We start from the raw sequence: 25995 nt of genomic DNA, 5'->3' as shown, positions 1-25995 counted from the left end.
TTTTTTAAACAACAAACTCCAAGATCACGGTTGATGGGCGATAGTCCAGGAGGAAATTGATATAATCTTACATTTAGGGTGTATACTTTTATATGTCAATAAAGATCTGCAACAACAAGACTGCCCTTGCCTGTCAATCAAAAAAACTTAGAGTGGCATGGAGCTGAAGGATGGAACCCACACCCAAACTAAATCACTTGTGCAGGTTAGCCTACAACCGTGGAAAGGTTTTGATCAGCTCTCAAGCAGATGGGGAGGGGATATAGTGTCAAATATTGTGGTGTAAGAAGGTGGCCAGCCCTGAAAACATGAAAAGAGAAAGAAAAGTTTGAGCTGCTCCTGAAAACAAAACAGGAAAAAAAAAAACTGCCGTTCTCAAACTGACGGATGACTATTTGAATAAGGCGATGAAAAAGGCGAGAGGAAATGATTTTAGCACAGCTGTCACTGAGCTTTGGGAACAGAAGAAGGTATCAACAACAATTTCAACCACAGAAAACCACAGAGAACATTTTTTTTTTTCCTGTCGCTCTTAGTCGTTCAAAATCTTTTTTGAAAAGAATGATTTCTTTAAGTATGTAGTTATATATTGGGTGTACTTCACCTTTTGCTCAGTGACAGCTAGGATAGTATTTAGAATACAATATCAATAACAAAATTCATAACATGTATTTAAATAAATACAATACAATGATATAATATGATTATATAAATAAATATAATATGAAACTTTGTGTTTGATGTGAAGAAAGAACTTCTAAGTCGTCCACTTACACACCTGGCTCAGAGTCCTGGGGCAAAAGGAGAATCATGAAAAAGATCATGAAAGGGAAATATCTTTTGCGAAGCAAATGAAGTGGCTTAGGTCAGAACATATGACTATAAGACCATTGGTGCCAAAAAAAACAGAACAAAAAAAAAACAAACCTAGTCAATTATTTATCACAAAAGAATACTGATTGGGACTTCATGTTCGGACGAACTTCAATCCTCGCTCATCAATTCAAAAATATTATCAGCCAATGCAAGAATGGTATTGAGTGCTTCTGCTCTAACGGGTAAATGTGCCTTCAGGTTTCCCTCAAGCTGTCCTCTGCACTCTCTGCGACTCGAATGGCTGCAGCTTGTTGCTGACAGATCTAGATATCATCCCGCCAGATATCTAGGACACATAGGCGACGCGGTGGCGAGCTTCTCATCTTGCATCTTTGAACAATTCATCAATTTGCAAGCACCGAGTAAACATTGATTTCTGTCTGATGTGGGGCTTTTCAATGGCGAGCTCCAATGAAGATGCCAAAGGATGGAAACTCCTGACTGATATTGGAGAATATGACCCATTCTTTATAGTAATATATGTTTATTTCTTAGATCTACTGTTTTTACTCCTTTAAAACTAGTTTCCCTCCCAGTGGTCTGAACTTTGGATCGTCTGTGTTCTGTACAAACTGTGTGTAAATAAAAGTTTATGTCTTAGTTCTTTTCATCCCCTTCTCTGAGGGGACCCGGCTACCTTCCCGACAGCAAGCGGGTGAGTTAGCAACCGGCGTTATTTTCTCTCAAGAGTTTGTGGAGAGAAAACAGCTCAAAGCAGCGCGAGTACGGAACAAGTTCATGCTAATGTTGCTCTGTGGTGTCAGCTAGAGGTTAAAACGGAAAGGCAGCCACGGGTGGAAACTCAAAGAAAACACGAGGCCTCCCAGTTTCATTTAAATCATCGCTTAAGGTATTTTCCTTTCCTTCTGCCTTTTGTTGGATTCAATTTCATACATACTTTGCGCTGGGCTGTAGTTTTTATTCTTTGAATTCAGCTCTGATGTTTTTCCCGTAAGCTAAATCCAATTCTCCAAAGCTATGCCATCACTAATATCGCAAACAAATCTGGTTTATTTCACATGGGATCGAGCACCGCGGACCGCGGTGACTTATTTCAGGCTACGTCCCTTTAAAAAAGACTCAACACAAAAAAAATGATTGCTCATGAAAATCGACATCCCGGCCAAACTTCACTCCAAGCTTCATGGAAGTATTTCTTTTTAAACCTTATTTCTTTACTTTTTGATAGGAAGTGATAAATGACCGCTTGGCTCCTGCAATGTCCTCAAGACTCAAAATACGTGATATGATCATAATCAACACATCACACCTCCAAATGCTGAAACAAGATATGTTTATTTATAAATCACTAAGGCGTGGAGTTACCTCATGTGATGCAATGTATTTTAAAAATATTTGATTTGATATTTATAGGTGTTAACTACTGTTTTCTTTTTATTGAATTTACTCATGCTTAATCAATAACAGTAAAATGCATCATGTAATCCATATTTAGCTACAAGCATATATTTTGCAAACATTTCCTTCCTGTTCTTGAAACTAAAAAGTGCATGCTCGTTGAATGATAACCAAACACACACCCACCCAACAACACACACACGCATGCACGCACGCACACACTCCCCATCACACGGAGGTGATGCCATTCGCACAGATGTCCGAGAGACTTCACACCTCCGGCAGATGTTTGATCTCATACAGACGTGTGCAGAGACTGTCAAAAGGTTAGAGATTAACTTCTTAGACCTTGAATGTACATCAACAGAAACTAATAAAATATGGTGTTAAAGGAGTAATCATATAGGCTGCATCTTGACAGAACTAAAATCTTACTCACAGCTGGGACCCTACTGGATGCCAAGGCCATTACTATGATCTTAGATAGCCAGGGTCTAATGTTCATCTCTTAAGATTGTCCAAATGACAACTTAATCCTTTTTTTTTTAATACTAATAACACCTCAAAAGAATATACCAACATCCTAGAGACTACAGACCGGTGCAGAGGTGCATCTGTTGAAACCACAACTTCACTACCTCACCCATTCACGCATGTCATGTTCAAACTCCGTTGTCTACTTTCATCCTTGTTGCTCTCAGCCCCTTCGCATCCTGCTTATTTTTGTTTATTCTTGTCATGCTACTGCCACTCTGTTTATGTCCCATTCTTGTTGTTGTTGTTTTGGTTGCCTATTTTTTACCCATGCTGATTTTTTTTCCTTTCCATTCTGTTGTACATTCTTATCGTTGATGCGGTTGTTGTTCTCTTTGCTGTCGATTTTTTTGTGAATGCCTTTTGCTATCTTCTAATTGACTCCTAATATCCTTCTATTTCTATTTCTATTTATATTCATATTTATTAATACAATAACTGTTACGCTACTGTGATAAAATAATTTCCCCAATAGGGATCAATAAAGTTTCATCTTATTTATCTTATCTCATCATCTTCATATACTTTTTTATACCTTTAAAGCTAGTGTCCACAGAGGTTATCTTTCGACACTGATGCATATGAGCTTATTTCATAAATGTCAGTTGATGTTCTCATCTATGGTTCTCATCTATTGCCGCCTCACACATGCTCTGTATGTGATGAACTACAATTCCTTTATCTTCGTGATACGAATTCTTTTCAAAATCTTCTTGTGGTGGCGACTGGACTCGACTCTCTTCACTTGAAATTTTCAGGTGATCTCAAAAGAAGATTTCCACAAGAATTCACTACAAACTGCACGGCTGAGAACCTCAACAGACATATTTCTGATCTGATTATTTTTTGATGTTGCCGGCTTTCAATCCAATATAATGAAGCATCTGCCATCTTCCACCCCTCCCGTTCAGGATGTGCAATGCAACCTACCTCCATTTTGAATCCAAATGCTCCCGGTGACTCATCGCCAAGATCCCATCATCCCCCTGTTTGTCCATTTAACCAACTGAGGATCCCTTCCCTCATCCTATTTTCTGGTTCTATGCAAACACTGCTGGCGTCTAATCTCAAAAATCTGCCCCTCTCATTAACGGCGTACATGTTACCCCCCCACCACCCCGACCCCCGGTCCCTCCTTCTCATAGAGCATGTGGTTCATTCTCACACGCAAGAGTTCACTTTTTATTATTTAACCACAAAACGTCCGCAGATGCTGCTTTGGCTCGAAACCAAATTACAGTATATGAGAATCCAAACTGATGTCCTTTTATAGAAATATTTTCACTGTGGAGGACGGGGTATTCTTACTACCGACTCCAGATGGCCACTATGCTATAAGATAATTATGATGAGCTTTTATCCCATTACGCTAATATCTTCATTTATATGCCACATCACTGTGCTCTTTCTAGTTCGGCTCCCTCTCTAATGCCTCTCTGCCCTCGCCATTCGCTCCTGTCAGAAACATGTCCCTCCCTCCAACCCCTTTCACCGTTTGACGAGCAGCGTGGGCAATAAAATAGTTGGGCTTCACTTTATTACGTAAGGATTCTCCACCGATTGTGACAAAAGGAACGTGTGGGATTTCGGGGGTTGGGGGTGGAGGGGTGGGGTGGGGGGGTCCTAAAGCCATGCCAGTCCCCATGGTGACCTAGATAGAGTTGTCACGGAAGGAGGGAGTAAGTCGACAGAGGGAGGGCGACGGGCGAAGGAGAATGATTTCAGAGGGAGGGATGGTCTCTCGAGTTTATGATGGGAGGATAAAACACAAACCTCCTTGTCTCATCGCGGCGCATTACCAGTTCTGGCGTCACATCCGCAGCTAGGGGGCACTCTCACATCTTCCTTTCGCAGCCTCTACCCTTTTTCCCAAAGCGCCACTGGCCCAAGGTCATGCTTTTTTGCACAGGCTGGCAGCCCTGCACCCCCCAGCTTAGCATTAGTATTCCGCGAGCTGACCGACAGACCACAATGTGAGGGAATGAAGCATCCTGTCTGCTCCACAGACTACTCTCATAGCTCTTTTGGATCCTGATGAGAACAATTCCAATGAAATTGATGGAGGATGTTGCTGAGTTGTGTGCATGGGGAGTTTTCAACGTCATGTCTGTATTAGTCTACCAAAGCCTCTGAATCACCAGAATATTCTATCTTCAGACCTGCTTTTGTTTTGGCTTTTTCCTTTTCTGTAAATAAGCCGTGTTGCCCAAAAGCAGCAACACACGCGTACGTCTTTGTTATACAAAACCGCCCTCGTGTTTATCCTGATGCAATCAGTGGTGATCTTGGACGTTTTCTGAACAGTTTTATCCCAAAACAACTTATGAGATTTTTTTTTCGTAGGCCCTCGCAGTCATATTTTTGATGATGTAAACTCCTCGGTACAAGTGAAATTTCTTGGCAAGTGGCTTCTCTCGTCAACGCTGATGTTTCCATCACTTCAAGAGATTACATTGATGTGCTTTCATTTCCTGGAGCAGCCAAGTCGCCATAAGAAAACACAGACATTTACTGATATATTCAGATATACTGTATATGAAGTATATGCACGTGTGTGTGTGCGTGTGAGTGTGTGTGTGTGTGTGTGTGTGTGTGTGTGTGTGTGTGTGTGTGTGTGTGTGTGTGCAGTGTTCTGGCAGTATACTCTGGTCTCTGTCATGAGGCTTGTCAAAATTTCTGGATCTAACCAGGAAAGCCTGGTTTAGCAGTCAGTTAGTAGAGCTGGATAGATCAAGGACTAATGGAATTTTGAGTAGTTGGTGGTTGCTTGAATACCATCACTTGATATTTTCGAATTCCTAAAATGGACTTGTACTTTATCAAAAATGGGCTTTTTACCCCAGGCGAAATTTTCATATAATCACACCTGAAGATCATATCCTAAAAAAACAAACAATCACATTATTAACATTATCATTACTATTATTATGAAGATTATTCATATCAGAAGTAGGAATAGAAGCACTAGCACTAATAATAATATTACATATATTATATATATCCATGTATTATAAATATCCAAATATATATATATATATATATATATATATATATATATGTATATATATGTATATATATATCATAAGAAGAAGAATAATACAGCTGGGATAGGTTCAAGCATCCCCTGCAACCATGAGTGCAGGGTAAATGGCAGAAGACGGATATATGGATGATACTTGGTGTGATTTACTTTAATACTAGTAACTTTTTACAGTTTGTTAATATAATCACTGGGATAATCTGGGATGACCAACTGGAAGGGCATTTTCACATCCACAGTCCGTTTATTTGGTTCTGAATCAGTGGGTTTCTTGCTACTTTGTTTCATTTTGCCAGGATAACTACAAGTAAACTAAACTCGATCAACAAAAGACGGAAGGAACTATTACTCTATTCACAGTTTGGTGAAGCAGAAAAGATGGTCGAATTTCCTCCAGGATAGCTCGTCCTCCAAAATAGAGGGAGAGAAACAGAATCTGTTTATGAATTTAGTCATCAAAAAGGGCCAAATTTCAAGCCAACATATCCCAAATGAGTTTGAATAATGCAATGCAAAAAACAATGGGTTGTTTCATGTAATCTGAAGAAGACAATTAGATTAAGTCTCTCAAGAGGAGAAGCGGACACATTAAGCATGAACCACGGCTTCCACTTTTATTCCAAAACTACAAATGTTTTCGGTATTTGGGTCAGAATAAAGTAGGATGTTCAACTATTACGAGTTAAAACAGGCCCGCCGCTCCCGTATGGGGACAATATTTTTCTTTTTTAACCAAAACAAAATTGTATTTAAGCAGCAATGACTTCCCATTGATTATGACTTCGGTGCTACTGATCCAAAATAAAAAAAAACAAACATAACTATCAAAACCCCAGCTCCGGTCACACTGTACCAACAGCTTTGTTGTTTCCTTTGCACGAAAATAAGTCAGGGAAGCAAAATATAGATGGACTGAAAATACAAAATGTAGCAAAGTAAAGCAGAGCGGATATCGTGTATAGCGTTTCATTGAAATTGATCAGTATTTTTTACAATGCTATTTTTGTGCTTCATATGAACCTCCAGCAATGTGCTTTTTTTAAAACGCACCCTTCAATATTTTACAAATAGGAGCCAGACATTTATTATATAATGTTTTTTTTTTTCATTCCCAAGATAGTTTTATGAATCTGGGTTATTTGACTGTTGTTCATGCAGACATATTTGGGACACTGCGTGTGGATTATTGGCATCTTTGCATGGCTGAAGGGGATTTGAGCTCTGTCTCTTTCTGCTTTTTGTGCGTGAAAACCAAGAATATTCATAGATGTTAATCTTGTTTTTCATAGCTGACACCTCAATTGCGCCGTCTCCGACTACATCCGATGATTTGATTTGCTAAGTTCAATTAGGAGAGAATGCATCTGCTGCCCTGATTTTATGCTCTGACAGTGTAACGACATGTATGATGGAATTCAAAGCAGGGGAGGTCAGGGGTTTTTCCAGATGCTGTGAGCAGTGGTGTCATCCCATCTGTTGCAGAGTCCTATACCACTAATCAACCCAGTTTGCACGATTGAAACGTCACATCCGGTCACCTTTGGTTTCAAAGTGTATTAAAGACCTTGTGAGATCGGTAGCTCTTGTCTCTGACATTTGATTGGTTCTCAATCATCCTGGTCATCCTGAATTCTTGTTGACATCTTCCTGTTGTGGCAACTGGACTTGAACTGAAGAAGCCTCTGGGATGAGGGGCGACATGTCTTCAAGTGAAAAATTAAAGTCGGTTGCCACGACAAGAAGATTTTGACGGTAATTCTCTGAAATATACTGTGTTGCTGCAAGATCGTTGCATCTCACTATTCTCTCAAGGCACCAAAGGCTAAACCAGATGTTAGAAAGGGAAGTTGTTAATGCCTTTGGCTCAATTGACCCACGACGCAGACGATTGAGCGGATTGGTTTAAAGGCTTTCCGCATCCTGACAGTCAATAACATTTCACAGGAAAGAATGGAGGCCTGTTCTATAATTCTGATTTGTAACAGATGAAAGAAATGCACTTGTATCTCTCTACAGTGCACAATGATTTGGTTTGTTCTGAAGTTAGTGTGTCGTCAAAACACCATTTCCCCTTTCAATGCAGATAAAAGGGCAACGATGAGTTTGAACTTGAATTTACCGACTTGAACTTGTTACCTCTTCTGCGGCTTTGCTCGTGGCTAAAGCGTTACTGACAGTTGTCTGGAGTGAAAACTGTTTGGAGAACCCCTGCAGGATAAAACTGTCTCCTTAATGACTTGAAAGGAATTAATTTGGAGGATTTGTTGTCCCTTGTTACATTAACAATATCAGGAATTACAAACTAATAAATATTATATTTCTGTGTTGATGAGGCTCACTGCAGTGTCATGATGTGCATGAAAACCTTTTATTTATTTGGCTATATATTTATTTATTTGGTTTATTTAGTCATTTATTCAGTTCTAATTCTGGAAGATAATCATAAGACGTTATGAAACGTCTTAATTACGTTATCTAACGCAAAGTGTTGGAAACAATCCGTGACTGACGATATAAACTCAGATCCAGTATCATCCCTCACCTAAATATGATATTTCAATTTTTGTGAAACTGTGTAGGACAGAGGAGTACAATATTGAAATTATCTAAACATTTCATGTATAAATTATAAAGAATAAAAGCCCTTTTAATTTTTAACAGCGCAGCTCCTCCCACTCTTACCAGTTTATGTTTGGCATCAGTCAGGTGCGTCTCCTCGTAGCTGTAGTCATGCGCCGTCCAGCTGTAAGACACCAGGAAGTGGAGAATGGGGGGGTGATAGGTGATCTCAGGACGAGCCCAACGGACCACAAGGGCACTTGCGTTTACGTGCTGGACCTTCATGTTGAATGGCGCACTGCTGCAAACTGGAGGCAGGAGGAGGGGAGGTGGATGGGATAGGATGGAGGAGGGTAGAGAGATGGCGAATGGCAAATAATTTTTTGGGACGATAAATAAAAATCGGAGATGGAGATGGAGGATGGAGGATGGGGCCGTGATAGGAGGGAGGTATTAAGTAAAAAGGGTACGAATTGGTAAAGAAAAAATGGCGGAAAATAAGGAAGGTGGAGAGGAGATTGGATAGAGAGTATAAGTAAGTAAAAAAAGAAACGTGAGAAGAGGACAGTAGAAGAGCATTGAAGAAAAGATGGATGGAGGGAGAAAGAAGAATGAACCCAGTGAGATGAAAGGGGAGGAGTTGGACAAAGAGTGGAAAAGATGGAGAGGCAAAAGAGAAAAGGGGGACAAAAAAGATCATTTAGTGATTGAATATATTGGAAGAGCTTATCGTTCTACAACAGAGAGGGAGAGTTAGGGAGTTATGTAAGGATGAGTTATATTCACAATGTGTTATTAATATAGCTGAGAAACTGCCAAGCCATCTACTACACAAACACACAAAGACACGTGTGCAGATGCACACACACGCATTACACAACAGAGACCAGAGTATACTGCCAGAACACTGCACACACACACACGCACACACACACACACACACACACACACACACACACACACACTCACAAGAGGGCGTTAGTGTAATTTTGCAACACTTTCGAGTCATCATACCAAAATTCAAACCAACAAAAAGACAGAAAACAAAAGATGATAGCGGATATAAGCAGATTGATTTTAAAAAGCGCAGCAATGTTCTGTGGGTGGATCATTTCAAAGCCTGTCAACTTGTTAGCTAGTTAAAGATTTTTATTATGAAGTATTATTTTTTTTCAAAAAGATTGTACAATGTAGAAAGTGCTAATGTTCTAAGATGAACACCCAAAGAGTGGGGCATTTTTAAAACGATACATGAACCTGACCATATCTATAAAAAGAAATTGTTGTCGAAGTCACAGAAACATTTCGTCCAAAGTTATATTCTAAAGATCTCTAAAGAGGTATGGAGAGTCACAACGTGGCTGGTGTTTGCTTATGCCTGCACTGATATTATATATTGAAAATAAGAAGAAATGAAAAAAAAAGTGTTGTTTACTATCTCAGTGACAAGCATTTCCCAAAATTCTGTGTTCGCTTTGAGGGTCAAAATAAAAGGGTTGATATAACGACTGAGTCCATGATTCAGTGGTTCATGTGATTGTTCTGGGTCGGAAACCAAACAAAAACGTATGCCGGATTCCATGTAACTCCCCAAAATATCCTCTCTGAGCACACTTGACCAATCACAATCAGTTACATTTGGGCACATTAGATTTGATACAATGGCTGGCCAATAACTTTATAAACAATTGGGCGAGCAAAAACAGTATCACACTAAATCTTGTCCTAACAAATGAAATGTGTTTGCTGGACTACCGACAACATGTCAGTTGTTTGCGGTTTTCCAACCGCACACATCTTTTATTGGGACTCGTTGAATAGTCAGTTCCTTCCTGTGGCTCATGGTCACCGGTTGCATCTGCAGTGTTTGGTCTGTTAACCGCCGTCGAAATGTAACATTGAAGCGAGAAAGAACGGAACAGGTTGGCAGTGACTCAAAATAATTACACACAAAGTCTTGCTGTATTTTTACATATTCTTTTGGGGGATTGAGTCATTTTTCTTTCCTTTTTTTTTCAATTGTTTAGCAGGCTGTCTGGCACCAGACATGAAGTCCATATTTTTGGATTTGCCAACAAGTCTATAGAGAAAATAAATGGAAACATTTGCATCCTCTGCCAGAACCATTAAAAAGAAAAAAAAAAAACATGTAGGTGGGTACTCTTTCAACAAGAGAAATGTGTGAAAGGTGGGTCAATGGGTAAAAAGTGACATGTCAAAATGAACACAAATCACAATTAGTACCAAAAAACCAACTGGTTTTACACCTCATGAGGGAAAGGATAACAATACAGCTTGAGAGAAACATTTGGGTCTGTGTCTTTGTTAAAAATCTTTGTTTTTAAAAGTTCATATTACAATACTTTGCATACAGATAGAGACTGACTTATTTTAGGATGTATGTCTTAACGGATGTTTAACATCTAACTGAAACACATGAAGCAGTTCTGCACAGGCTGATTCGTGCCACTAGGTGTCTTTTTTTTGGCCTTAATTGCTCATGTCAAAGTTAATTTTTCAAACCTACGAAGCACACTTGGATAAGTTATGATTTCTGTCACATAGGCAGGCACGTATTCTATTACGATGACAGCGAACTTTTATTTTGTATCTTGAATTTGTTCATGCACCAAAACACCTGTGAATTAAAACCTAATGAAGCGGAATCGTAGCCACACACTGCAAATCGCAAGTTTTGTTGTCATTTTGTGTTAAACACCCATTTCTCGAACTGGAGTAACAAGCTTGCTTGATATAATTTTCCTCCGCTCATTAAACTATTGATTGTGTGACTATTTGATATAAATAATGACTGATCAAACCCAGACTTTCCTGTGTATGTGTGTGCATTCATACAATTTAGGTTTCAAACAGTGTATCATGTAGTACAAATATAAAAGATATCTAAAGTCGGACGTGGCTTGGTTGAGAATGAGCCTCACGTGTCTTCTGAAACCAAACTGATTAGCTTGCTCATAAAGAACTCGGCTGGATTTTTCTATTCATAACCTGCAGTCGAGCCCCGTGTGGCTTAGCATTACTAAAGCCATTAGTCACACTTGCGCACACCTACAAACACACTGGTCCAGAGAAACAGAACACATACACACATGCACATACATAGACATTATCTGGATGTCAACCAGAGTGACCTCTATGCAGGAAAAAGGTATTTAGTTGATTATATCAACCTTGGTCCAGCCAGGCACTCTCTGAGAAACCTGTGTCTGTGTCATTGTTCGGTAGAGAGAGATATAAAGAAAGATATATACAGAAAGAGTGAGAGAGAGATTTATATTCACTTTCTTCGTGTATTTCATTTTCAAATCTCTAAGCTTTTTAGATTTGTTCTGTTTAAGAATTTTTTTCACTCTAGACTGGTTTGCTCAGGAGATAAGAGAAAAGAAATTGGACAGCAATAAAATTTGCTTTGTTAAGAAAATTATTAAAAATGACTCCACAATGAGTGAGAAAAAAAAAAACAAAAAAAAACATAAAAGTTGCTGAACTTTGAATCCAAAATATTGGCACAATGGAAATGATGATTTAGTAAGGTTCACTAAGGATAGCTGTGAAAATAAAACAAATACATATTAATTCACTTATGAATAAATGTGCTCGAAAATCATCTTTTTGCCCCCACTTAACCCATCCTGACCAATCAGAATCAAGAAGGATGTTGGAATTGGGATATCAAACTGATCCAGGCTGTTGCTCACATTGCGACAGGTAACGGTTTCTATAAACAGTATTTGAAATCATGTAGTGATGTTGCCAAGCCTGTCAAGATGTCAGATGACTTTTATCACAGCTACGTCCTGTTTTGATGCTGTAACACTAAGTGTTCAGGGAGAAATGAATGTGCAAGCGCAGACGAAAATGCACGCAGCTTGTGGCCCTGAAAGGCTTGTGTAGCCACATCAGTCTTCTTGGCCGATGAAGAGATCCTCTTAGGGCTTTCATCAAAGATAAGCAGGCCATCACACACACACACACACAGTGGCACACACACAGACACAGAAGCACGCACACACACACACACACACACACACACAAACAAGGCTGAGGTGGGGGTTCTCCCACCCTCATAACTCTCTGAAAGGCCATTTGGAGGAGGAAAGGACATGGCTGGCCCTGGAGCATGTTGACCAACGCTGATCGATGACCAGGCCTTGATTGCAACTGGTCTGCTGGATTTTCAGTTTGCCGCTGTCGGACAAGTGGTGGAAAAAAAACAAAAAAAAAAAAAAAAAAAACTTCTCACTTTGGGATAACTCAAGAGGTTAACTTTGAAAAGACCACAATCTCTTAGCACTGTCTTTGAGCTGCTGGTGTGAAAGTCAGAAGTTCCACAGAAAATAATTGAATAATTGACTTTGTGGAAATGCTGTTATTTCATCTGCATACATTTGCACTCCTATAACAACTGACTCCAAAGTCAGTATCATTCTGACTATATTCTTATTATCCTAATTCTGTTAAACAAAAGTGTCGTGGCAGAACCACACTGGCAGCTCTTAGGATGTAAAATGTGATGTTTTTGAATATTTTCAGAACTTTGATCATTGATTTAATGAACATTTAGATGTTTCTTTAAAGGAATATGCGGTTTCAGTGGATGTTTTTGCTTTCACAATGAAGTGTGCATTTTTTCTTTCGCCTTTTAATATTCAGGTGGTGTTAGAATAGAAATCTTTTAAGCATATGGCGAATGAATAATAATTTATTAAAATTTGCATTAATCTGAAGAAAATGTATCAATAAAACATAATAATATATTCTATTCTCTTATATTCTTTGGCAATCAGTCTGTTGTGAATGCGTGTTCTCATTTATGACGTATTGTGTGAATGATGAATTAGATTCTTGTACTTTTATTTCCATATTTTATTGATGAGGGACTATTAGAACATACAAAGATTTTTTGGATATTAACAGCAAGCACTTTCAATTAAAGTTTACCTGCAAGCGGCAATGGAATTTAGATCGTTAAGACGGATCACTGATATGAATGTATCTGTTCTTGTTCCATGCGTCCTGATTAAATCCTTGCACAGAAACAAATTTGCAAGCAAGTGCTTTAATATGACAGTTTTGCAATTCATTAAGTAAATGTCACAAGTAAATAAAGTGCGCAATTAACATAACTGTTATCGCCTGTTTCATGTCACAGCTATTGAGGACCCGTGACAACCGTTGTGGAGAAAACAAATAAAATCTGCTCATTTTGCAAAGCTGAATTTAATTACTACTGAAGTAATTGGACTATTTGTCAATCTACACTGCAGGACATCAGAACTCACAGTGAATAATGAAACCCGTGGGAGAGAAAATAACTAATGCCGTGGCCAAAAGCGCCGCCAAAAGTATAGCTGCATAATGCATGTTAGAAAGCATCATGTACATATGGAAGGCCCTCAACCATAGGACAAAAAAAAAAAAAAACAAGAAAAACTTAATGGGTATCTGTGTTCAGATTTTGCTGCCTCCTTTTAATATTCCCATGATCACACAGAAACCTTAATGTTTAGATACTGCATTTTGCTTCATAGTCATTAATCCTGCAAGTGCTGTGGTTAATTGATTTACTGAAATGTAATTCAAACAAGGAAAGCTCTCAAACTCAACTTTGAGGTCATTCTCTAAATTGCTTTTTTTTTCCATTACATTAAAGTAATAGCAACTTCTCACAGCATCCATATCAATCTTTAACACTGATTAAAAAGTACTGCTGGCTGGACAATTTCTTTAGAGCCGAAAAATTCCCCAAAACTGATTAAGACAAGAAAAAGTGACCACGAGATTGTACTTGCATGAGCGAATACAGATCACTGCCAAAATCCACAACCGCTGCCAATCCGAGGATGTGTTTGAATCAAAAGAGCAACTGTATTCTGAGGCTAAATATGCAAATTAATGAGCAATAATTGTGCCATTTATTTTTTGGTGTGTGCCTGCAAATGTCCTGGATTTATTTAAATGAATAAAATAAATTTTCAGGCCAAATTGATAAAAGTAAACCATTTTTGTCAAAACTAATGCGGTATTTCTAACATATAATGTTTGGCTTAAACGCTATTTTCTATACTAGAAAACACACAAAACAACAATATAAAACAGTTCATCTTAATCATGAAAATTACATATATTTTAATCTTTTTATGACAACCATTATTGAGTGTATTTTTTAGATTTCGTATATTTCTCATAAAGCCTTATATTTAAGGATAAGATCTGTGATGCTGTACTTATTCAGATGTATTGTAACTAAATCCTGATTAAAGAAAATGTACCAAATTATACCAGAAAAGGAATCCATATTGAGCATCTTCATGCTCTTGAGTTACCTTGGCAAGTTGAAACAGCAGTTGGGTAAAAACATGATCAATTGTAATGGCAAAAGCATTTTTTGACTGAAAGGGATACATATAGTTAACAAAACCCTGCTTTATACAGGATGAGATTCTTTCATATACTATATTCTATGATGATATAATCAGAGGACAAAATATTCCCAGGGAGTAAAAAAAATAATTAGTTTGATCAAAAATGCTGGTTTGGAAAAAGCAGATAGATTCTTTTATAAAAGAGTTGAATTTAAAAGAAATACATTTTCAAAAGGTATAGGGCCTATAGATTTGAAATGCGTAAAAAAATACAATTTTCAAGTATTTCCTTTGTTAAGATATTTGCTCTTCTGTTTTGTCCTCTGTATTGTTTCATTGTGTTATAACTAATACAGTTTGTCAGACTACATTTTGACATCTATTGATTTAGAGTTGTGCCACACAGACACACACACACACACACACACACACACACACACACACACACACACACACACACACACAGATTTCATTAGCCGCCTGGTTTAAGGTATCATATATTCAATTCTATCTATCTATCTATCTATCTATCTATCTATCTATCTATCTATCTATCTATCTATCTATCTATCTATCTATCTGTCTATCTATCCATCCATCCATCCATCCATCCATCCATCCATCCATCCATCCATCCATCCATCCATCTATCTATCTATCTATCTATCTATCTATCTATCTATCTATCTATCTATTACTAAATTTTTCTCAGGCAAAAAACATCTCTAGAAGGAAGGTCCAAATATTTGTATTTTATTTTTTTCTAGACTTCTAAGTCTTGTGGAATGGCATAAAGCATCCACATGTGGAAGGAACAAGCAGCAGGAGCTTCAGCTCTGTCAATTTGAACCGTGTTTTGATAAACTCTGATCCTCCAGATAAAAAAAGTGTATTTAAAGTAACATTTGAATTGCTTCCAGCATAGGGAAGTGTGAGGGGAAGTGTGGCTGAGAGTTGTTGCTGTAAACGGGATGCGGTAGTCAGTAAACCATATTTGCATGTGCACTTGGTTCGCTATAATGGCATCGGGGTTGAAAAGAATACGGCGGGATGCAGCGGCGTCTATGACCATATTCACACTGCATTACGATATGAGTGCCGGGCTTTATGGCCATGCTGAGAAGGACACCTAATGCTTACTGAAGCATCGTATCACTTCTCATAAAACGTATAAATGTAATGTGCCATGAAGCCGAACTGCAAGCACTTTATGTAGGTAAATGCTCTGTGTTAGCTCTGCTAGCTAAGGCGATGTCTGACGGATCAATAAACACGACTTGCGCTGCTTATCTTGGGCTGCATTCAACATTCAACAACGTGCCTTGCATTATTTACCATATATAACTCATGATTTAGTTCACTTTTAGCTTACTTCAAAAATGCATTTCAGAGCAAACCAGCCCTTTTTATAATGATAACATTAATAGGATATTATTCCAAATCATGACCATGTGAACCCTATCACTGCATTATTCACCTTTTGACCTTAGCTTCAATGGGACAATCATGGCCTAATGCAAAAGCAACAAACTGGCAGATATGGAATATCTTTGTTTGCTGTCTGACCCGCAGAGCTGGAAGGATCAATACCAATTTAATCAGAGACCCAGTAAAGAGATACAGGCTGGTCCAGGATGCTGTTAGTTCTGCTGGAGAGGAAGCAGATGAGAGGATGTGGGTCTGCCATGTTGTGTCAGAAATATAGGCTGTTAATACACTATACTTTGTAAGTGACAGTAATGGTTGGAATTGGCTAAGTTGAGTATTGTAATATTGTTATAGTTTGATTATTGTTAATAATTGGTATACTTTCATTTTTTTTCCCTACAATGGCATCTATGTAATTCTTCTAATGCTTAATATATTTCATCACTGGCTTTCAAGTCATTGTTAATATCTTCATTATTATTTTAGGTTGCATTTTGAGGTCAACACAGTTTTAGAACAACTGCTATTAAGTGTTGGCCCAATACATCACCATGATGCCTTTGTCTTTGACTAATGGAGATTCAGGATGGTCGGAATCAGTACATATGAAAACCTCAATCAAAAGATTTATTATATGATTATATACACTGGGACCTTACAGCCACTGGAATGTCTTCAGGTAAGAGTGTGACAGAATTATTCTCGCTGATCGGGCAATAAACCCCAGAGAAAAGTCACAAGGTGAGGTAGGCAGTACTGTGCCACACCTGAAGGGGGCACATGTAAGCTGGCAAATGCTTGTATCTGCTGTCCTTCTATAAGCAATAAAGCATAATAAACAATTATAAATAAATCCCTTAATCAAATAAATTGGATCAATTATGTTAGATAGAATAAAATAAGGATGACTTTTACATTATGTTTTTTTGTGGAGAAGGAAAAAAAAGAAAACAAAAGACCGCAAATTAATTATTTTAAATTATTCTCTTCATTTTTTTTCCTCTTGTTCTCCTGAAAAGCAACTTGTGTTAAAACTGATCAATTTTTCAAAATTGACTAAAAGTTTAACTGAGGGTTGAAACTGAAATTGTGTTCGTACACCACTCTATACTTTAATTCGTTCAGAATGGGCATGCTTTGTTTTGAACACACGGGAGGTTGCACGGCACAAATGCTCGATCCGTTGTCTCCTACCGTTATAAAAGAAACACTCTTTTCGCCCACGAGTGGTACATGTATGTATTGGTGTGCACGTGTGAGAGCGAGCGAGAAATGCTGATGCGATATGAAACATGACCATTAGTCAATATGCATGTAGCCAATTGAATTGGGAATAAGATACTCAGTACTTGAGTCCTTAAAATTGTAAATCTCACAGGGAATTACCGCCACAGCAGCTGAGAATCACAACTAACGGCACTGGAAAAGGTGATATTTGAAGGTCACTGGCCGTTTGGACGGGCGAGATAGGAAACACCAGCAACGGACCGCATCAGAGCAGATACTGGTCCCTTTCATTCGCTCCACTTTTCAAGAAAAGCCTATAAGCTAGTTTTTTTTTTTTTTTTTTTTTAACATCATCCCATATCTCCGACAGGCTCTCCTGATCTATATGCGTACATCAATTTGTCAACGAGCCCCTCGGAGTTTGAGGCTGCCAGTCTTTTGGGGACACAAAAGTAAATCAAAATCATGGCTGATGGAAAACAATTACCGGCTGGATGAAGGTTTTCAGTGTTGAGAAAGAGTGAAATTGAATAATTTAACGAAGGGGCTGAATAGAAAATGATTCATGTAATTCAGCTTCTGAATTAGAAAGGGAGGTTTTTCACCCTGTGTTTTGAGGACATGTGCAGGCGCTCCTCAATAAGACAATAAGCCCATGGGCAAATGTCACTGAGTTTGTTTTTGGTAATAGTATTTTGTTGGCTACTCACCACTAATGTCTTCATTTGTTATTATTATTTTTCTTATAAATAATTGGTAATTGTTTTTTTTTTGTTTTTTGTATTTCACTGGGTATATTCCCCATGGAAATTAACAGAATATAATTTCATAGTTATGATGAAAATAAAAGAAAATGGAAAATGAAATGAAAAAAATAAATGATTAATAATGATAAAAGCAATAAAAGTGAATATACACGCACACTCATTTCATTTTGTTTTTATATTTTGATTATGTATTCTTTAACATCTATGAGTAGCTGGAAACAACCAATTTTATTTGCACCACTCAACTGTATTTATGTAAATCTAATTCTTGCATTTTCCACTTAATTCAGTCAACTTTACTGGATTGATTTCGAATTTTAGACGGCGCTTGCGGTCCACACTTTTTAGAAACGACAGCTACAGTGGCCTGCTTGAAAGGTTGCGTAGGGTGAAACTGTAAAGTGTTCCTGTGTCTGTCCGCCACCTCCTCTGAAAGCCTTGAAGATCTACTAACAACAACCGTGTCCCATCGCACCCCTCAAGGATGTACTTACCAGGGATACACACACACACACACATACACACACACATATTTATAAAGCGAGATAAAGGGAAAGTGAACATGCCCATGTGTGGGTTATGGCTGTACTGTATATGGACATATAGATGGAGGTGTTCTACCTCTCCAACATGACCATATGGAGGGTATAAAAATGGAGGGCTATGCTAGACACATAGCTATGGAGGAGCACACACACACACACACAAACAGACACACACACTCAAAGACATAAAAACACACACACACAGATACACAAAAAAGGCAGACTGTGCAGTGTTGTTAGGCTGGTAATGAGGCAGGAGTGGGAAGACGGCTGGTACGCCTCCCACAGCATTATGCTAGGGGAGTTACCCCGCTGGCTGGTGAAATGACAGAGAGCCATCCCATAACACACACACACGCACGCAAAATGAAGACAATTGCTCTCTTCTATGAAACCAAGCAACACTGGATATCTCTCGTTTATTAATATTAAGATATGTCACCAGTTTGGAGACAAAGGGGCAACGATTTTATGATGCTCTACAGATAAGCAGGTTAAAAAAGGATTGGCACAGAGAGCAGATTATGAAAAAAAAACATGATTATCTCCAGCATAATATGAAAATAAAATCCTACATGCATCAATATGCAAGAAATGTGTGATTTTTATGGTCTGACGTGTGCTGGAAAAGACAACATTAACAGAGTACAATTAGAAGATGATAATTTAGCATGTAACCAATGTTTCTGGTAAGAATAGCATCAAATGGATAGAGGGGAGACACTGCTGTCGGACTGCCAGAAAACCATCAATGAAATGAAGAAGCAGAAAAGCCGCTGATCCTGACCACTTGGACACACAAAAGCTCAAAGCCATCAATGAAAAAGAAGTCTGCAGCATCCACGCCCTCGTCAACAAGATCTACAAAACTGTGTGTGTACCACCAGCCATGAATGAATCCCCCTCCATATGCCCACCGAAGTAGCCCAAGGCCATCGTGTGCTCAGAATACTGAGCACTGACCCATCTTCTGAAAATGCTGCTTTGAATCATTCTCCTGAGAAACCAAAAGAAGCTCAACAGTTGGGACCAGTGAAGTGTAGAGCGATTTACGCAAAGATGTTGGGCCATAAGTAAAGAACCATATGCATGTTTTGTCCGATCACCAGGTCAATCACGTTGAGTTGGAAGTGTACATAAAGAACATTGGAACAGACGGGAGAGACCTAAAGCTGATTGTGAAATTGTATTGGACTCAAAGAGATGCCATTCGACTTGACAGAGGGGTGTCTGACAAGAGTGAGTTTCAGAGAGGTCAAGGAGGTATGCTATCATCGTGTCGCTTCAATCCACACATGGAATAACATCTTCGGAAACCTTCAGAATCTCAAAGCGCTTTATAAGGTGGCAGTATGCTGATGACTCAGTTCTCCTTGCGGAAAGTGAAGATGACCTGCAGGCCATTGTGAAGGAATATAACGCTGAATGGAAGGAATGCAGCATGAAAAAGAGAAGGGCATTCAACAACTCCATTCTCTATGAGACACAAAATCTTGTAAAATGGATATTACTATAGTTACTATGGTTATATAGTTATACTATATAGTTATACTATATAGTTACTATAGTTACTATAGTTACATAAACCCAACTGACCGCAACGGATTATTTTTGATCAACTCAAAATATACAATGCATCAGATCTAGCAAATGAATTAAGGATTACTATCTTTAAATGCTAATATCTAGTAATACATAATGCTATTATGTACACATATATATAGTATATGTATAGTACATATATATATTACATATATAATACATAATGCAACAATTTCCTTTGGGATTAATAAAGTTGTTCTCATCTCATTCTCATCATCTCATATACTAGTAATGTATTGAACATGTATTATTACCCTTATTTCCGGACGATAGGCTGCGACTTTTTTCACAAGAATGATGGGGCTAATATATGGATTTTTGGGGGGGGAGCCAACAAGCCTCACGCCGCTAAAACATTCATCCTCATCACATTGAACCGATGAAATGACAGGGAAATTCTGAGTGTGTTCAACTCCGACACCGAAGAAGAAGACTGACGGTTTTAGTGCGCATGAGGAAGCCCAAGATAGCGATCGGCTAGCCGGTGCAGCTTATATTTAGCTGCGCTCAATAGTCCGGAAATTACGGTACATGTTTTTTGAGAATAAAAAAACAATGAATAACTGTTACGTGTGTCAAAGTAAGACATTTTAAGAAGCCTGACCTTTTGAGGCCTCCGTGCCATACGGCCCACTGCCACTGTTGGTCAGGTCTGGTAGCCAGGCGTCTTTGACCGCTGACTTGTACACCAAGCGGTTGTCCAGGCTCTGGATGGGTCTGAAATTGCTGCGCAGATATTCTACTGACTTCACATGGTCCTGCTGCTCCGTTGTGAAGATGGAGTAGAAAGCCTCCAGCTATAAATGGAGAAACAAAGCAAACATGAGACACAAGACACAAGAGAAAACAGAATGAGAAGAAAAGGAACAGAAAGTCTCAGATCTTGTGGGGGGAGTTAGGTTTGCAACAAAACCCAAACAATAAAAAGTAACTTTAATTTACATGATAAAATTAATGACTGTATGAAAACACAATGCGGTGACACCTAGTAAGCCACAACATTTTAACCCATTTAATTAATTTTTTCTTGCAAAATAAGTAAGAGGATGCATCTTACTCCCCTGACCTTCCTGACACATAATATGTGTGGTGTGCTTTTCTTCATTCCCTGTTGTGGTGCTGGAAAAAAGTTTAGGTTTTATATCCCTGGTGACAATTGTTGGCTTAATAAATGTAATAAAAAAGATAAACATGTGTAAAACATTATTACTTGCCATGGCTACAAGCGCATTCAGGTGAAAAACAAAACATAAAGATAACATTGCAATGCATACTGAAGGGAACTAAGCCGTTGCAATTGCAGATCTTCTGTCTTGGCCAATGGTCATTTTCCAAATCTCTAAAGAAGATCTGGGGACAAAACTCACTGAAAGGTCAAACTCACTGCCAAGATAATTTAAAGAACAACCAGCTCTCCGTCGCTACACTGTGAAAGCACATAGCCAGGACTGGCGGCCACCACTTCTTTGGGCTTATTGCATATCTATACCTTGACACATGAAGATCACGCAGATCCATGCTGCCCGTGTTTTGGTGGTATGTAAGGAAACAGAGAGGCTGTGGCACTTGGACAAAGACTGGAAGCTTGACCCTCTGAATATCTTTCCACTTTACAACTGTGTTATCACCAGGAACTTCTCTCCATTGTAAGGACCTCGGTGCTTTCGTGGGGCATTTTTCCGGGTGTGTCAGGGGACCAATAATTCGTTTGGTCGCTTCCTCATTGAGGCTAAGTGAGGGGAAAAGGTTATCATGCACAAAATGGGGATCTCGGAGGAACTTCTGCTTATTCAACTTGTCGAAGGACTACTCTTGGGTCCTGGCCTAAGCCAGCTTAAGGTAGGTGTTTGTGGACTTAACAACAGGGCTCTGAAACATGCACCCTGTGTGTAAAACAAAGTATAATCCACAATTTACACCCAAACCAAATTGGTTTGCCCCTGATAAATTGTTTTGCAACCTTTGACACCTGGCATAACATTATGATTGTGTGTTATGCTTGCAGCAACAATTACGATTACTCCCCTCCTCCTATGATCAAATGATGCATGAAAGCATTAAATTAATTATATATCAATATGAATCCAGGTCAGGGAAAATGTATTTCAAAATTAACCATATTTGAGTGTAATATAACATTTTTTATAATACAAACATTCTAGCCCACAAAAAATATTATGAACTTAATTTAATTTAGGAGAATTCAACATTCATAGATGGCATTTAATTGTAAGAAAATAATGATAGATATGCCCCCCAGAGAACACCTCCAGATATGTAGCTATTTTTTTTTTTTTTTTTTCCCAATGTACTTTAGCTTTAGAGGTCTTTAGAAAAAAAAAGAGGATTTCCATTCTAACCCGTGCTGAGTGTTAAGAGTTCGGGTCGTGACTGGAACAAAGAGCTTAAACAGCAAGAATGAGCTGGTTCTTCTTTTGTTATATGGTTGAGGATGATTTTAGGGACATGGCTTGCAGCTCAGATATTCAGGAGGCACTTAGAGTGGAACCACAGCTTAATAATTCACTGTGGAAATGCCTGTTGGCCTCCTCTAGATAAGGGGGTGTATAAATATATATATACATGTATATGTACATATATATGTAAAAATATATATTTTCAAGCACAGTGTCTAGCAAATTATATCATATCTAGACATCTATTGTCAAAGTTAATTCCTAGAAGATGCAATATTTAAAATGCATACTGCTGGGCGGAGGAGGTAGAGCAACTGTCTTTGCAACAGGTCATTCCTGGTACGATTCACGGCTCCTCCTAGTGTGTCGAAGCGTTGTTGAGCGAGACACGGAACCCCTGGCGCTGGTGGACGGCATCCCTGCTGCTCAAGGTTCATCCATGATGGGTTATTTGCAGAAAATAAATTTCCCCATGGGGATTAATAAAGGATAAATTATTATTATTCTATGACTTGTCGCTAAACTAAAGAGTGGGAGCCCCTCCAATTAGAAGGTGGGCAGTTTGATTCTTTGCTTCTCCAGTCTGCATGTTGAAGCGTCTCTGGACCAGACACTAAACCCTAATTTGCTCCTAATGACCTGGTTAGTGCCTTGCATGGCGGCCTGCCTTCTGCCATTTGTGTTTGACATGACGATGTGTGTGAATAGATGAATGCAATGAAGTGTTAAGTGCTTTGAAAATACAGGTTGTGAACATGCAATAGAAGTTGACACCAGTTACCATGAAGTAACTCGTTTGTAAACGCAGAATGTAAATCATAAAAAGACCAGAGGAGGATAAACAAACGGGTGTATAAATGTGCTTTGGCCACCAAACATGCTGAGCTGAAATGATTTGTTAAACCTCAGTAGCCCAGAATCAAGTTTAACAACCTTAATAGTTTTCTTTTTGACAAACCAATAACAAGACAATTATCGATGGATCTCAATATTTTGAGCGCTGTAAAACTATAATGGTATGCTATTAAATCCAAGCCCGATGAAACAACAGGATAATAGTAATTCACTTTCACCTCAGTATTAAAAAAAACAAACAAAAAAAGAAACAAGCATGCCTGAATCAAATCAGTTGATATATTCAGATGCAAAATTCTGCAATGCAGCTCCAAAGACAGTACAAAACAAGAACAATAATGCAAAATAAAAAAAAAAGAATAGAAAATCCAGGCTTCACACCAGCAAACAAAATCTCAGGAAGGAGAAAAAGTCAACTTCTGATTCAGACGTGGAGGGAAAAGTGGTCCTGTGGGTATTCTGAGCATAAGGTCTCCTGTCGTAGGAGGTGATAGAGTCTGTCAACCACCAAAGCTCCCTCGATCTCTCGTCCCAGACCTGTTTGGGACTTACTTTAATAGCATGAACTTTCAGTGAGTAGAAGCCCTTGTGGCCTGTAACTCTGATGTGCCGTCCCAGGGGATAATTGGGCTTCTGATTGCATATTCATGTTCCGTCAGTCTCTTGTTCAGTCAGCATTTTGTGTGGCAGACTAAAAGCAGCTGCACACACTCCTAAATCTACTCCAAATGTAGTGTGCAGGTTGGCCGATTTGAGCGGCTTGAATTACAGGATTGTCGCTCAAGATATTATGGCACTGTGTGCATAAGCTCCATTTTAAAGGGGCCTTGTAAGACAGCCAAAAATCCTTGATCTTTCACCGGTCTAGTTGTCTGATTAATGCATACGAGTGATGAATGATGAATCAAAATTAACCACAATCCTCCGGTAATGATCCTTGGTCCAGAAGTATCCAACTCCTCAGGGGTTGGTTCAACTCCAACCCGTCAAAACCTTCCCAAATATGGCAGCCAGGACGGATCTGAATTAGTCATGGTTCCCCAGGAAACAGAACACCAAGACCTTTTCACACATCCCCAAGAAATCAACAAAAACAAATTTTGACTTTGCCTTAAGGAACTGGAGCATATAGAAACACAAATGATCATCCTGGTGGAAAACTAATTTTATGCGCAATTCACATTGCCAGCAGGTCAGGAAAAAAAAAACAAAACAGCTCAAATTAGCATGGTATGCTGGTTTACAGGTGCTTTGTTTGGAACTTTGGGCACGGCTCCAAGAAAAACACTCATCTCTGGATATATTCTGACCAAATTTAAAATGCAGCCCATCAGCTTTCATTATTATGATCGAGGTAGGTTCTTTCAAAGACCGGATTTTTAATCGGGTGCTTCCTGCACCCTTCACTCCGACTCTTCCTCAATTTTCCATAATGACAACCTTACCCATGTTGGAAATACTAAAGGACATTATTTGCCTGGTGTCATTTTAAACAATCCCCAAAGTAGTATGAGTGTTTTACTAAGTCAGATTGCTATCAAACTATGAACAGTTTGTAATGCGTGGGGTTGTTGTTGAAGTTGGCCTCTTCCTGCGTGTTGCCATTTGTCAAATGCGTGCTGTGTGGCAAGACGCGCAACCAGACATAGATTTGCACTCTGTGATTGAAGTGTCATATTTCTGTCTGTGTTGGCAGACGGATGGTTTGTGCAATGTGTTTGGAAGCAATGCACACAGGCAAACAGCTTGTGTGAAGGGGGTGTTGGAAAGGGGAAGGAGTGTTTACAGGCAGATTTAGTTTCATGAAAGGCAATGTTTCAGCGAGGCAAAATAATATTCTTACAGTCAACGTTTTTGTATTCCGCTACAGACAGCTTCATATTTTTTGTGCTGCAGAACAATTGGCAGCTCAGGAAAAAAAATTAAAAAAATAACATATATACAGACATATACATATACAAATATATAATTATGCGTGTATGCATGCATCTATATGTATAAATATACATATTTATATATACACAGATATATATATATATATATATATATATATATATTCACAGTACATATGCATATATGCATATATAATGGATACACACAAAAATATAGATACACAGTATACATATAAAACTCAACTATATATGACTAAATATCCCCCAAATTAAATGTCTCTGTCGAACCTAAAATGTGAAGATTTAATTCGACCTGAACCAATCACGTTCCGAGACAGAATGAACGACAGAGCAAACTACATACGGTAAATATCAATGATGGAAATATATTTTTGGCTAGCAGCACTGAAATACTTATTAACCCCTTTTGCCACAACAGTCTGAAACATATATCCCGAGGCATGATAAAGTAAATTGAATACTCTTTCTGAGGGCAAACATGGGTGCC

General features: G+C 38.6%; 1 protein-coding gene across 1 annotated transcript in view; it reads right to left on the bottom strand.

Annotated features, from left to right (window-relative positions):
- The window catches only part of LOC147222225 (receptor-type tyrosine-protein phosphatase gamma-like), a 457121-nt gene that overhangs the window by 54827 nt on the left and 376299 nt on the right, over positions 1 to 25995 (bottom strand). Inside the window, exons 8-9 of the mRNA XM_086168151.1 lie at positions 20928 to 21120; positions 8492 to 8676 (exon numbers count right to left, since the gene is read on the bottom strand). Of these exons, the coding sequence (XP_086024277.1) occupies positions 8492 to 8676; positions 20928 to 21120 (378 nt within the window). The remainder of the gene's footprint in view (positions 1 to 8491; positions 8677 to 20927; positions 21121 to 25995) is intronic.

Source organism: Fistularia commersonii, chromosome 21 (genome assembly GCF_037954325.1).
Source record: "Fistularia commersonii isolate RoL2024-O1a breed Wild chromosome 21, RoL_Fcom_v1.0, whole genome shotgun sequence".
NCBI classification, from domain to species: domain Eukaryota; kingdom Metazoa; phylum Chordata; class Actinopteri; order Syngnathiformes; family Fistulariidae; genus Fistularia; species Fistularia commersonii.
Note: the sequence above shows the minus strand (reverse complement) of the source record. Positions and strands in the feature narration are given on the sequence as shown.